This window comes from Dicentrarchus labrax, unplaced genomic scaffold (assembly GCF_905237075.1).
Source record: "Dicentrarchus labrax unplaced genomic scaffold, dlabrax2021, whole genome shotgun sequence".
Taxonomy (NCBI): Eukaryota; Metazoa; Chordata; class Actinopteri; family Moronidae; genus Dicentrarchus; species Dicentrarchus labrax.
Genome location: NW_026136703.1, coordinates 18122267 through 18137175, shown reverse-complemented (window position 1 = coordinate 18137175; position 14909 = coordinate 18122267). Strand labels below are relative to the sequence as shown.

The window sequence follows — 14909 nt, the reverse complement described above, 5'->3', positions numbered from 1 at the left end:
CTGTAAGTCTGGATTCATTTGCCAGCAGGGGGAGCGATACACCTATTAATTAGGTATGGATCAAGAAAGAGGTAAAAAAGGATAAAAGTTTACAAAGAAGAGAAACAAGCGCATACAGTCAAAGTTTTTTTTTTTTCTGTTTCACAAGAACAGGTGTGTGTTCGCCTTCCTGAATATGTTTTGCATGCTTCAAAGCATCACTGCTCCTCAGAGTTTAAGTTCTGATGTCACAGAGAGTCTGAACTGTTTTCATGCACTCACACTGAAAACTGCATCAGGATGAAGTTGCCAATAACTCTGTTTGTCATGTTGGGTTTTCTGAGTCAGGGTGAGAAGTTTTTATACAATTTATCAAAAACTGTTAAATTGTTATTTTCAGTGTAAATATCACTTACCTTGCCTTTTACCTTTACCCTTAATCAGTGACTAATTTATTATAATCTGAACTGCTGATTCTCAAGATTTATATTTAATTTTTCATTTCAGAGTCTTCTGCAAACAATTTTCTGACGCAGACTGACAAATCCAAGTCTGTTAGTCCTGGAGGGACTGTGACCATCAGCGCCACAGGGAGTTCAGATATTGATGATAATCTCAGTTGGTACCTTCAGAAACCTGGACAGGCTCCCAAACTTCTTTTTATATTGGGCATCAACTCTAAACTCGGGAACTCCGTCTCGATTCAGTGGCAGTAGCTCTGATTCTCACTACACTCTGACCATCAGTGGTGTTGAGGCTGAAGATGCTGGAAATTATTACTGTCTGGGCTTGCATACCGATATAACATTCACACATTTAGAGTCGTACAAAAACCTCCTTCAGTTTGACTGAAGTGAAATCGGCCTGCTGCAGGTGCAGAGGGTTGGTGAAGAGACTGTGAAGAGGAAAACTGGTCCAGTGCACACAACACAAAAGTAACCAAGCAGAACCACAATGAATCTAAATAAAACTGAAACAAACTCACAGTTTCCAAAATGTCCAACAGTATTTCCACAAACTCTTTTGCATTTGGCGGCATAAAAAAACTACTGTAACTTAAAAAAGATTCTACTGATTTATTTACAAATGATAAACACATTATACTTTATATTTCACACTATTATTACACATATGTAGTGACTAGAAACCTTAGTTTATGATGAAGTGTGCAGGAAAGATGAAATGTGATAAAGTGTGTGTTTCTCATGAATAATGTTTTGCAAAAGAAATACAAAGTCAGTTATTTATTAAAATCTACAGTTTTATTTTCCAATGACTCAGTTATTATTTGACATTTTAAAAATAACAACTTTTAAACAGAATACGAGTAACAGAAAGCTACAAATGAAAGCAGAGTCATGAGTTTGCAGAAATATGTGAACAGAGGAGATCTGCAGCTTCATCAAGATCTCTATCAAAGAAGCAGCATCATTTCCAGACAGGAAGTGTCGCTGAAGCTCTACTCTGAGCAGCGATCAGGGTCCAGGGTTTGAGTGACAGGGCTCTGTCCACTCAGACTGGCCTCACAGCTCACTGAGCCCGCCTTCCTCCACTGGTCTGCAGAGAGGCTCAGGGTGCTGCTCCAGCTGTAGTGGCCGTCCCTCCCCAGGACCTCCAGGCTGTGTGACACCCCTGAGGAGCTGCTGCTGCCCCCCACCTTCCAGCCCAGACTCCAGGTTGAGGGGAAGCCCCCGCTGGCCAGACACACCAGTGTGGCACCGTCCTTCTGCAGCTCCTCTCTGGAGGGGGGGAGGACGGTCAGGGTGGGACGCACCACACCCACTGGAGGAGAGGAGTGGGGAGGAGGAGAGGGGAGGGGGGAAGGAGAAAGGCTTGGTAACAAATACAAACTACATACTAGTTATTTTTCTATATTTGATCCAATAAAACAGAATAACTTGTGCTGCTGTTGCACTCATAAATCACTCAGTATCAGACCATCAGACACATGATTCAAGTGTAAATGCAACTAAAAAGGTTAATTGTCGATGACTATTGATGACATCTTCATCTGTGTTTCATAATGTGTGACAGTGAATAACTCATCCCTGTGATGATTTTCTTCTGTTTAAACTGACAAAGCTGAAACACTCATGTGAATACAGTTAAAACCTTTGTCATCTGTCTCTTTCACTTCCTTTTCACGACATGTAAAATGAATGAACCGTGAACACAAAGATAAGCTGCATTTAATGATAAGATCATGTTCGTGTTTAACAGGAATCACATTTTAAAACAGTTTTAATGTTAATTAATGAAATTAATGAATTAAATTTTTTTCAGTTAAACAATTTCTATTTTGTTTCTGTAAATTTTTAATGTTAAGTAAATGTTGGTTTCTGTGAGGTTTACTCTCAGATGGTGAGATCAGCCTTGTTTGCTAAAATAACACAAATAATCAGCAACATACAAACACTGAACTGATCAGAGTGTCATTGAATATTATAATAGTGATAATAGTTACATTTGCTATATGTTGCATAAAATAAAATCTCTGGTACTTACAGTCAACGATGAGTTTGGTTCCTCCACCAAAAGTCCACCACAGTGATACAAACTCATTAAGTGGCCGTACAAAAACCTCCTGCACTGTGAACAAGCATCTTTCAACTGAAAACACTCTCTGATCTTACTAATAACACAGAAAGAATATACTTTATTGAATCTAAAATGTTTTTTTTATTATATGGTTTGAAAACATTGTACAATTTAAGGTTCTTTCTTTAATTTTGCTTTGCTTTTCTACTCCTGACAGAGAAAAGATTACAGTCACCTTGTAGCAAAGTAATTTTTTTCATAGTTTTATATCAGTTGATGAATGGTTAAATTAACATGATGTTTTTAATAATATTTTTTTAATTTTTCCACAGTAAACAATGTAAGTAAATTAAAGGCAGACAAACAGACATATCATACCAACCACAGTGGACACAAACTTATCCTTAAATCCTCAACTGCACTTCTAATATAAATATTTCCTTGTATTCCATTAAGATCATAGATGGTGTAAATCCAAGCATTATTTCTCCTGATTTTGTGTCCCATGTTGCCTTCAGTGTGTTGAGAGCAGAGAAATCATTTCCATAGAGAGGAGGCTTTGCATCGTCAGCTGATCCTCCAGTGAACTGAGAAGGTTTATAGTCCTGTGAGTTCAACACTGCAGGACTCAGATCTGTCAGTTAACACAGCAGAAACCACAACCACCATGACTCTCATCACCATCCTCATCTGGACGCTGGCCTGCTGCTGCCTTAGAGGTCAGAATTGTTATTAAAGAAATTCAGTATTTTTTAACTCAGTTAAAGCAGTTAAATTATTAACAATCCCAGTTCTGATTGCTTAACTTCTCTTTTTTCCCCTAATTTTGTCTGCAGGATCTAATGGTCAAGTGACTGTGAATCAACCTGCTGTAGTCACATCTTCACTTGGATCCTCAGTCACTTTGACCTGTAAAACCAACCCAAAGGTTTCTGTTTGGTCAGATGGAGATAGTAGAGTACACTGGTATCAGCAGAAATCTGGAGAAGCTCCTAAGTTGGTCATCAACTTGGGTAAAAATCCTGCAAGCGAGTTTTCCTCTAGATTCTCTGGCAGAGGAGACGGAGTGAATGCTGAGATGACCATCAGTGGAGTTCAGACTGAAGATGCAGCAGTTTATTACTGTCAGAGTGCTCACTATATAAACAGTGCTTGGGTGTTCACACAGTGATTTGTCGTCGTACAAAAACCTCCCTCAGTCAGACTGCAGAGACACTGAGCTGTTACAGCAGGAACCGACTGCAGCTGCTGAAGAGGAAGAGACTCTGACACAGACCACTGAACACAGAACTGACAGTAACCTCACCAAGCACAAACTACACATTCATAGTAATATATTGATTATATTTTTCCACACACTACTTAAAAAACATCTTTCAAAAATCCAGCGACACATCACAGTCACAGATATTAATAAATAGCATTTTTCACGTTTTTTTAAATTATGATAAATACATGTATTCTTTAGTTGTTCATAGTATTGTATAATACCAAGTTCATTACAAATAAGGAAAAAAGAGAGAGACATGATAAATCCAAAGCGTGTCATGTTCCACAGAGAGGAGTATCAGTTAAAATTATGAAACCATTTCATTATTGTGCCTTGCATAAGCAAGCACAATACTACTCTTCCTCGGGCTTATTAAACTTATTATTATTCTTCCGTACGCTTTTTCGGCGCGCTTCTTCTCCCGGAGCTTTTGTCGCACATACACAAAAAAGGTATCAAAACGTGCGGCTCGATGAGGACATTAGTGCTATGACTTTTCTAAGAATTTCGCCAAACGGTTTGCCGATAAATCGCCAAAAACCGGTCCAAAAAATGAATGGGTGTGTATTGCGAGAATGTTCAACCGCTAGAGTGCGTGACATCATCGCTAGAGTGTGGGGAGAGAGAAAAATTTGTCGAAAAATAAATTTGTAAACTGCTGTCATGGCCACAAATATCACTCTACAGAAATAATTTATAGATAGAAACGTAGGTAAATTCGTTGGGGTCGCAGTGATACCACTGCTGAAGCTGTCAGACAAATAGTTTTGGCGGGAGACGCACTGATGCGCCAGCAACGCCCTCTCACGGCCCCATCTACTCCCATGTTAATTTTAGAGGACAAATCTTAAAAAACGCTCGTTGAACCTCTTCTCTCTCAATCTCCCCAGGTCACATTTTTTAACTTTAACCACTGAAACTCGGCAGTGCTATAGTCAACAAGATGACGACGCCCACGGTGTTTTCGGTTTTCTTTTCGGTCGTTCCTGGCCATGCTTTTGAGGGGATTCGTTTTAATTGTTTTCTGTCTCTCTGAGGAGTTAGACACAGAGAGAGAGCGTGCGCAGCTGCTGTGGGCTCCCCTGATTGCCATGACAACCAAAGCCTGCTCACACACACACACACACACATAGCTAGCTACAGAGGAGCATTTAAGCTATTAATAAGCTAGCGCTAGCTGGCTAGCTAAAGATAATTAGCAGGCGGCTAACAAACAAACAATTTAAAGCTGAATGATTTTAATATTAACACAAAATAAGTTCAATACACCTTAAATATTTTACCCTACTATGAGCTGTTCCTTAATTTACATTAGCACTCCTTCAGGAGCATAATACAATTAAACACATTAACCAGAGCTAGCACTTGGCTAGCAATTAGCACGTAGCTAGCGATTAGCGGTTAGCTAGCGATTAGCACGTAGCTAAGCGCTAGCTCTGGTTAATGTGTTTATGTGTGCTAGCTCTAGCTAGCTAAAGAGAATGACAAGGTATTAATATGCTAGCACCTTAAATATGTTACCCTACTATGAGCTGTTCCTTAATTTACATTAGCACTCCTTCAGGAGCATAACACAATTAAACACATTAACCAAAGCTAGCACTTAGCTAGCGATTAGCGCATAGCTAGCGATTAGCGCAGAGCTAGCGATTAGCAGTTAGCTAGCGATTAGCACGTAGCTAAGCGCTAGCTCTGGTTAATGTGTTTATGTGTGCTAGCTCAAGCTAGCTAAAGAGAATTAGAAGGTAGAAGAAGGTATTAGAAGGTTAGCTAATTAATTAAAATGCTTTGCTTGCTAGAGAGGATAAGCTACTAATGTTTTAGCGCAAGCTAGCTAGACAGAACAAGGTATGAATATGCTAGCACTCGCTAGCTAGAGAGGACAAAGGATTACTGTGCTAATTAAACGTCACAAAAGACACTGAAATTCTTAATTAGCCATCTATTTCAACTTGTTACACCTGACACAAGTTATACAGATTTACTAATGTAATAAAACATCAAGTTAGATTTATTTTGTGAGGAAGAAGACACTCAGACTGTTGTAACTGCCTATGACTGCACAGTAAGAATAGTTTGCTTTCTTAATTATGTATTATTTATTAATATAAATATTGTTATTCATATTATTGATAGCATTACTTATTATTGTTCTTATTATTATTACTATTATTATCATTATTATTATAACTACATACTTATTATTCCCACCATTGTGGTTATTACTTATTTAGTTACTTTAGCAATTTTAATTAAACTATGACCCTTCCTGCATTATCCCAGGACAATATTATGCCAAACTCCATTTAAGAAATACCATATATTAACAAATATTTGCACTTACATAAATGCACATAACTGTAGAAACACAAGAAAAAACCCATCATATCTCAACAGTCTTCTTGTTAATTCGGCATCAATATAATACATAAATACCAACTTTTTGGCCGACTTTGTCGCATCAACTCGTTACCAGCCTCACTATTTCAGTGGGACAAGACCGTGGCAATAGATGGAAAAAACAAGATTTGTCATTAAAATACGTGGTTGTTAGTGGATCACGCATACGCCGAATTAAACACGGGTGTCTCCCCTCATTGTACTGTAAACTACTCGGCAGTGTCAGTAATGTATGGGCCAGAGCAAGGCACAATCAAAATTGCTTTAGGAATTTTCTAGTTTCTTTCTACTCTTCATAAAACAACAGAACAAACACTCATAAAGTTATTTATCAGTTCAAGCTTTATTAGCAAAAACATCAATCATCAACATGACAGTTATTAAGCACACTCACATCTAGCTGCTGAGCTACACACATTACTCTCTAAGTTGTTGTTGTCCAACACTTTACAGCAGTGTTGTTCTCTGTCACACAAAGCTTTACTTTCCTCTACAAACATTAAAACTCATATTGATCAGAGCAGCAGGTTTGTTCCTCCTGCTCCCCCCACACAGAGCTCCTGTCCTGGCCTTCAGTGAGCCCCTCTAGCCCTCACACTGGCTCCTGTGGAGGGACTGGGTCTGGCTGTGGTCATGATGGAGGACCTTGCAGGAGTACAGCTCTCCTTTCATCCAGCGCTCCTGGCTCAGGCTCAGGGTGCTGCTGCTGCTGTAGCGTCCACTCTTCTCCTCCTCTGAGCTGGTCTGGACCCCCTCTGTCACCTCCGTACCGTCCACCTCCCAGCTCACCGCGGCTCCCTGAGGAGAGTAGCCGGTCAGCAGGCAGGCCAGCGTGGCTGAGCCCCCAGAGAGCTGCTCAGAGGAGGGGGGAAGCAGAGAGACTGAGGGCCTGACCATGGGGCCAGCTGGAGGGGAGAGCAGAGACACACAAGGAGCAGATTAACTTCCTCTGTAGGACAGACAGCTGAACATGAGATACTTAAGATACATGACAGAGGTTAACACTGCTGTGGATTAGCTGTGTGCACGATACTGTGATCAGACAGAGGAGAGGAGGTGAGACATGGGAGGAAATGAGGCTTTAACAAATAGAAACTTGATTTAATTTTGACATTTAATATAATAGGTCGTCTACTGTGGTACTGAGAATTGGACAGTAAAATCCAACACGACTCATTTGTAAATGTAATAGAAATTTGTAATGATGATCCTTAAATTCGATTTTAACATCAATGTGTGACAGTTAATGATTTATCTCTGCAATGATCTTCTTTTTTTAAAAACATAATGTTTGTATTCAGTTAAAGACTTTGTCATCTGTCTGTTTCACTTCCTTTTCACCATTTTAAACTAACGAACTGTGAACGCAAACTGCAGCTACACTGTACGTACAAAGAAACTCACTTATTTGTTGCAAAAGCATTCACATCAGATTTTATACCTAACATTTTTTTAATGTTGAAATAATAAACTTGAAATATTTATGTTTCCCGAAATGTTAAAATGTTGCTCAGACAAATTTTACAATCAGATATGTTAATATTTTACAGCTAAATAGATTAAATTCAATTTTTCTATTAAATCTTTGTGTCGTAATAACATGTATAATACTAAAAGAACATTAATCTCTGTGTTTATGCCTAAATGTGATGTTAGCTATGCTTGATAAATAACAGAAAATATCCACAAAATATAAAATAGCCACATTAATTTCTTGTTTTATCACATGACGTTTTTCAATATGTAGTATAATCTGTCATGTTGTATAAAATAAAAATCTCTGTTACTTACAGTGTATGATGAGTTTGGTTCCGCCACCAAAAGTGTACCACAGTGATACAAACTCATTAAGTGGCCGTACAAAAACCTTCTGCACTGTGAAGCATCTATCCACTGGAAAGACTCTCTGATCTTACTAATAACACAGAAAGAATATAATTTATTAAATTTACAATGTTTTTCTAATTGTTTGGATTGAAATTATTGTACAATTTAAGGTTCTTTCTTTTATTTTGCTTTACTTTTCTATACCTGACAGAGAAACGATAACAGTCACCTTGTAACAAAGTAATGTTTTTCACAGTTTTATATCAGTTGATTAATGGTTAAATTAAAATTATATTTTTGAATAATATTTTTTTACAAATTCATATGAAGCAAAACTGAAATGTGTTATTCATCTTTAGTTAACAATGTAAGTAAATTAAAGGCAGACACACAGACATATCATACCAACCACAGTGGACACAAACTCATCTTTTAATCCTCAGCTGCACTTCTAATATAAATATTTCCTTGTATTCCATTAAGATCATAGATGATGTAAATTCAAGCAGTATTTCTCCTGATTTTGTGTCCCACGTTGCCTTAAGTGTGTTGAGAGCAGAGAAATCATTTCCATAGAGAGGAGGCTTTGCATCGTCAGCTGATCCTCCAGTGAACTGAGAAGGTTTATAGTCCTGTGAGTTCAACACTGCAGGACTCAGATCTGTCAGTCAATACAGCAGAAACCACAATCACCATGACTCTCATCACCATCCTCATCTGGACGCTGGCCTGCTGCTGTTTTACAGGTTCATTCACTCAGCAACATTTCAAACATGATGTGCTGCCTTTTCTCTCATTTCTTTCTGCTGATAAATGAATGATTTGTTTTTGTCTGCAGGATGCAGCGGTCAGGTGACTGTGACTCAGCCTCCAGTAAAGACATTTACTCCAGGATCCACTGTCACTATCAGCTGTAAAACAAACCAAGCTGTTTACAGAGACAGTAATGGAGATTGGTTGCACTGGTATCAACAGAAATCTGGACAGCCTCCAAAGCTCCTAATAAAACTTGTCAGCACACGTCATTCGGGAACACCAGCTCGGTTTAGTGGCAGTGGAAGCAGGACTGACTTCACTTTGACCATCAGTGGAGTTGAGACTGAAGATGCAGCAGTTTATTACTGTCAGAGTGACCACAGTGGTGGAGTGTTCACACAGTGATTTGTCGTCGTACAAAAACCTCCCTCAGTCAGACTGCAGAGACACTGAGCTGTTACAGCAAGAACCGACTGCAGCTGCTGAAGAGGAAGAGACTCTGACACAGACCACTGAACACAGAGCTGACAGTAACCTCACCAAGCACAAACTACACGTTAAATTCATAAAATATTTGTATAACATAGTTTTTTTTAAATGTAAATACACATAATGACACACTTTAAACATTTAGTGTTAAGAATTTGTTACCTGATCACATATTCTGAAAATTGATTGTTCATGCTTTTTTATGCTATATTCTTCCCTTTTACATATCGCTGTATATTTTTAAGTAAATAAGAAATTTAAACATTTCTGCCACTCCCACCAGTTTTTCCTGTCAACTGAAATTGACCACTCATCTCCACACCTGCCTCTCATTCCCCTCATCAGTCACTCATTCATATACTGGTCTAACTCACCTTGCTCTCTGCCAGATTGTCCAATGTGTCAGTTCTTGCTTTCCAGTGATTCCCTGCCTCTCTGACTCTGCCTGCCTGACTTCTGGTTTGAAGATTTTTTAAGTCTTTGCTTTTGTCCGCCTGATTAGGCTTTATTTTAGGAATTAATTAAAGGTTATTTTTGCTTCTGAAGTCGTGTTTTTGGGTTTAACCCTGTCCGTGTTTTCTAGGATGCTTTCTTGGGCCTAATTGACCCAAAAATAAGGTCAATAATGTCACTGTGTAAAATAACATGAAATCTTTTGTCTGTGATTCACTATTGGGAAAAATACACATTTGTTGATGAGATAATTAAATATTCTCCTTATTTGGTGTGACAACAATGTTTTATGGCTTTTTCCCCACCATATACATATCAAATGTGCAAGTCCATTTTGCGTCCAAAGGGAAGAGCTAACTCTTTTCTACATATTGGGTTTTTATCAGGTCAGAAAGAAACAGAAATAGAGTATTAATATCATTTTTACACGTGCAGCACTGGGAACTGTGGGGCTCAAAAAAAGGGGAAGATGAACAAATGCTTTTATAAGATGATTGTATGATGGAAAATCTTAAACTGAGAACACACTAGTGAGTATAGCCATCAAATAAATGTAGTGGAGTAAAAGGAGTTGTACAGCACTTGAGTAAATGTAGCTAGGTTACCTTAGGTTCCATGTTTTGTCTGTAAGAGTAAAAATGTTGTAGTGTCCTCATATTTGATCATGGTCTGGTGTTTGCTGAAGAGAGAGACATGCTGTATAGTTATAATGTTCTAATTCTACAAAAAATCCTCACTCAAGATCGTTTTATCTAGAACTTTAAACCACATCTCATGGTCTTTCTCTGTAGACTGAATTAGTCACTTATAGTGTAGTTTGTATATTATGAGTAAGACTATACTAATAGTATACATCCTATGTTAACATAGGCATTAAGCCAAATTGTAGGATTCAGGATACATTTTGTAGGTTGTAAAACATCCTCTCATGTTAAGTCACAAACTAACAAATTCATAAATAAACAGATAAAGTAATTCACTTTTTAAAAAATTGTATCAGTTGGTATAAAAACTATAAAGAAAAAAAGAAAAATATCTAATATACTGTTTGTTTGGAAAGCATTATATTTGAAAACTACATCAGCTGAAGGTCCATTTAGTAGCTGTTTTGTACCTTTTAATCACACCACATGATCTTCATCAGCATGTGGAGTATCCTAAGTTTTAATGGTAAATGTTGAAATTGCAGGATTTTCTGAGCACTTTAAGAACTTTAATTGTTTATGATGGCAAATAAGTTGAGAATGAAAAAATAGATTGATATAAACTTCAGTTTGATAAGGCCTAAAAACTATTGATGTACGGTCCGTGTATGTTTTGGTCATTGGATTTTCCTTTCAGAAACGGGTATTAAAAAACAGAAAACGAGTGGTTATTTGATTTTCGTTTTAAAATACAAAAATTAAAATTGAAATACAAGGCGTTTTTCTTTTTCATGGTCAGAAAGGGATGAGCAAAATTAAAAAAAAAATTCGATTTTCATTTTCTATTTCATATAACAAAAAATAAAATCACTAGAAAACAGAAACAGAAAAAAGGCCTGTTTTTTCATATTCTGAGACCGGATGTTGTCATTTACAGGACGGTGCTGTGTAGAAGAAACAGTAGGTTAGTAGACTGCGGTCAATCCAGCCGTGAGTCCGATCTCCGTGGTCAAATCAGCCGCATTTAAATTTCGAGTGTACAAGTATTCTCAGCATTATGGTAAATGCGGAGAAACAGCGTATTTACTTCCGGTTTTCAAAATAAAGGTATTTAGAACAGTAAGCTATAATTCGAACCTACATTTAAAATAAAATATGTTACATTAAAGTGTTGTGCCCCTGATGAATAAAAAACACTTTATATCAAGTATACTGCACCAGTGTGGAGAAATGCCAAAATAAAAGCCTCATATTTATGCCTCCAGAGATTGCATATTTGACAATATTTGAGGTACTGTAAAAACATATTGCTCAGTGTTTCCTGGCTACTGATGGTATATTTGACTTTTACACATATGAGACTACAACCATACTTAATATCAAGCATTTTTATTGTACCAATTTGGAGAAATTCAACAATAAAAGTCCATATTTGTACCTCCAAGTGGTGTTTTCATATATTTGAGCTACTGTAAAAACACTTTGCTCAATAATTCCTGGCTATGGATGATATATTTGACTTCTACACATCTAAGACTACAAGTATACTTAATATCAAGCATTTTTACTGTACCAATGTGGAGAAATTGAAGAATAAAAGTCCCATATTTATACTTCCAGATTCCATATTTTCTTATATTTGAGCTACTGTAAAAAACTAATTATTTTTCCCTTTTACAGATTCAGTGTGACAGCTGTTGCAGGTGCTTCCACATACAGTGCCTACAAATGGACACAGCAGAGCTGCAAAATAAGAAGAATGTGGACTGGAATTGCATTTTGTGTGAAAAGTAAACAAATTAGAATTGTGTAGGATTTTGTGTTTAGTGTTTAATCTTTATATTATAATTTTTTTATAAAATGTATGAAACATTTGTGTGAAATTTTGTCATGATTACTGCATCATTATTGAAGTATAATGAAAATGCTTCACCCATAGCCAGGTATTATTGAGCAAAGTGTTTTTACAGTAGTTCAAATATATGAAAATATGCCACTTGGAGGTACAAATATGGACTTTTATTGTTGAATTTCTCCAAATTGGTACAATAAAAATGCTTGATATTAAGTATGGTTGTAGTCTCATATGTGTAAAAGTCAAATATACCATCAGTAGCCAGGAAACACTGAGCAATATGTTTTTACAGTACCTCAAATATTGTCAAATATGCAATCTCTGGAGGCATAAATATGAGGCTTTTATTTTGGCATTTCTCCACACTGGTGCAGTATACTTGATATAAAGTGTTTTTTTATTCATCAGGGGCACAACACTTTAATGTAACATATTTTAATTATAGCTTACTGTTCTAAATACCTTTATTTTGAACACCAGAAGTAAATACGCTGTTTCTCCGCATTTACCATAATGCTGAGAATACTTGTACACTGGACATTTAGGTGCGGCTGATTTGACCACGGAGATCGGACTCACGGCTGGATTGACCGCAGTCTACTAGCCTACTGTTTCTTCTACACAGCACCGTCCTGTAAATGACAACATCCGGTCTCAGAATATGAAAAAACAGGCCTTTTTTCTGTTTCTGTTTTCTAGTGATTTTATTTTTTGTTATATGAAATAGAAAATGAAAATCGAATAATTTTTTTAATTTCACTCATCCCTTTTTGACCATGAAAAAGAAAAACGCCTTGTATTTCAATTTTAATTTTTGTATTTTAAAACGAAAATCAAATAACCACTCGTTTTCTGTTTTTTAATATCCGTTTCTGAAAGGAAAATCCAATGACCAAAACATACACGGACCATGTACTAATGGTAATTTAGTATGATTAAATTAAATTAAATTAGTTAAAATAGCCTGGGAACAATGAGGTTAAGTATCATTCATGGTGTCTGTTTATAGTTTATCTGTCCAAACATCCTGGAAAGCCAGCAAAGGGCAGCCTCCATTTATTTATGAGCACAAAGGCTTCTGGGAGACTTTGCAAAGTCAGAAACATTCAGAGAGATGAAGAACAGAAAGTCTAAAGTTTCTACATTTGCTTAATCAGTCCACAGGGAGATGGAACCTATACTTACTCCACCTCATCTCTTCCTCACAGTTTGACAAAGACAGGTGTGTCCACATATGTTTTGCATGATTTTAAAGCATCACTGCTCCTCAGAGTTTAAGTTCTGATGTCACAGAGAGTCTAAACGGTTTTCATGCACTCACACTGAAAACTGCATCAGGATGAAGTTGCCAATAACTCTGTTTGTCATGTTGGGTTTTCTGAGTCAGGGTGAGAAGATTTTATACAATATATCAAAAACTGTTAAATTGTTATCTTCAGTGTAAATATCACTTACCTTGCCTTTAACCTCAAATCTTGTTTTAATCAATGACTAATTTATTATAATCTGAACTACATTTTTCATTTCAGAGTCTTCTGCAAACAATTTTCTGACTCAGACTGACAAATCCAAGTCTGTTAGTTCTGGAGGGACTGTGACCATCAGCGCCACAGGGAGTTCAGATATTGGTGCTGATCTCAGTTGGTACCTTCAGAAACCTGGACAGGCTCCCAAACTTCTTATATACTCTACATCAGACCTCTTCTCAGGAACTCCGTCTCGATTCAGTGGCAGTAGATCTGATTCTCACTACACTCTGACCATCAGTGGTGTTGAGGCTGAAGATGCTGGAGATTATTACTGTCTGGGCTACCATAGCGATGAGACGTTCACACAGTGATTTAGAGCCGTACAAAAACCTCCTTCAGTTTGACTGAAGTTAAATCGGCCTGCTGCAGGTGCAGAGGGTTGGTGAAGAGACTGTGAAGAGGATAACTGGTCCAGTGTGCACAACACAAAAGTAACCAAGCAGAACCACAATGAATCTAAATAAAACTGAAACAAAGTCACAGTTTCCAAAATGTCCAATAGTATTTCCACAAACTCTTTTGCATTTGGTGGCACAAAAAATCTACTGTAACTTAAAAAAGATTCTACTGATTTATTTACAAATGATAAACACATTAGACTTTATATTTCACACTATTATTACAGATATGTAGTGACTAGAAACTTTAGTTTATGATGAAGTGTGCAGGAAAGATGAAATATGATAAAGTGTGTGTTTCTCATGAATAATATTTTGCAAAAGAAACACAAAGTCAGTTATTTATTAAAATCTACAGTTTTATTTTCCAATGATTCAGTTATTATATAACGTTTTAAAAATAACAGCTTTTAAGCAGAATACAAGTAACAGAAAGCTACAAATGAAAGCAGAGTCATGAGTTTGCAGAAATATGTGAACAGAGGAGATCTGCAGCTTCATCAAGATCTCTATCAAAGAAGCAGCATCATTTCCAGACAGGAAGTGTTGCTGAAGCTCTACTCTGAGCAGCGGTCAGGGTCCAGGGTTTGAGTGACAGGGCTCTGTCCACTCAGACTGGCCTCACAGCTCACTGAACCCGCCTTCCTCCACTGGTCTGCAGAGAGGCTCAGGGTGCTGCTCCAGCTGTAGTGGCCGTCCCTCCCCAGGACCTCCAGGCTGTGTGACACCCCTGAGGAGCTGCTGCTGCCCCCCCACCTTCCAGCCCAGACT

At 37.4% G+C, this 14909-nt stretch overlaps 2 gene segments (V, D, J or C); both read right to left on the bottom strand.

Annotated features, from left to right (window-relative positions):
• Positions 1-1219: 1219 nt before the first annotated feature.
• The window catches only part of LOC127353862 (Ig kappa chain V region Mem5-like), a 78056-nt gene continuing 64366 nt past the window's right edge, over positions 1220-14909 (bottom strand). Inside the window, 1 exon segment of the V gene segment in view lies at positions 1220-1655. Coding sequence covers positions 1439-1655 — 217 coding nt within the window.
• Positions 6512-14909, bottom strand: part of LOC127353768 (Ig kappa chain V-III region MOPC 63-like) — a 69348-nt gene continuing 60950 nt past the window's right edge. Inside the window, 1 exon segment of the V gene segment in view lies at positions 6512-7092. Coding sequence covers positions 6773-7092 — 320 coding nt within the window.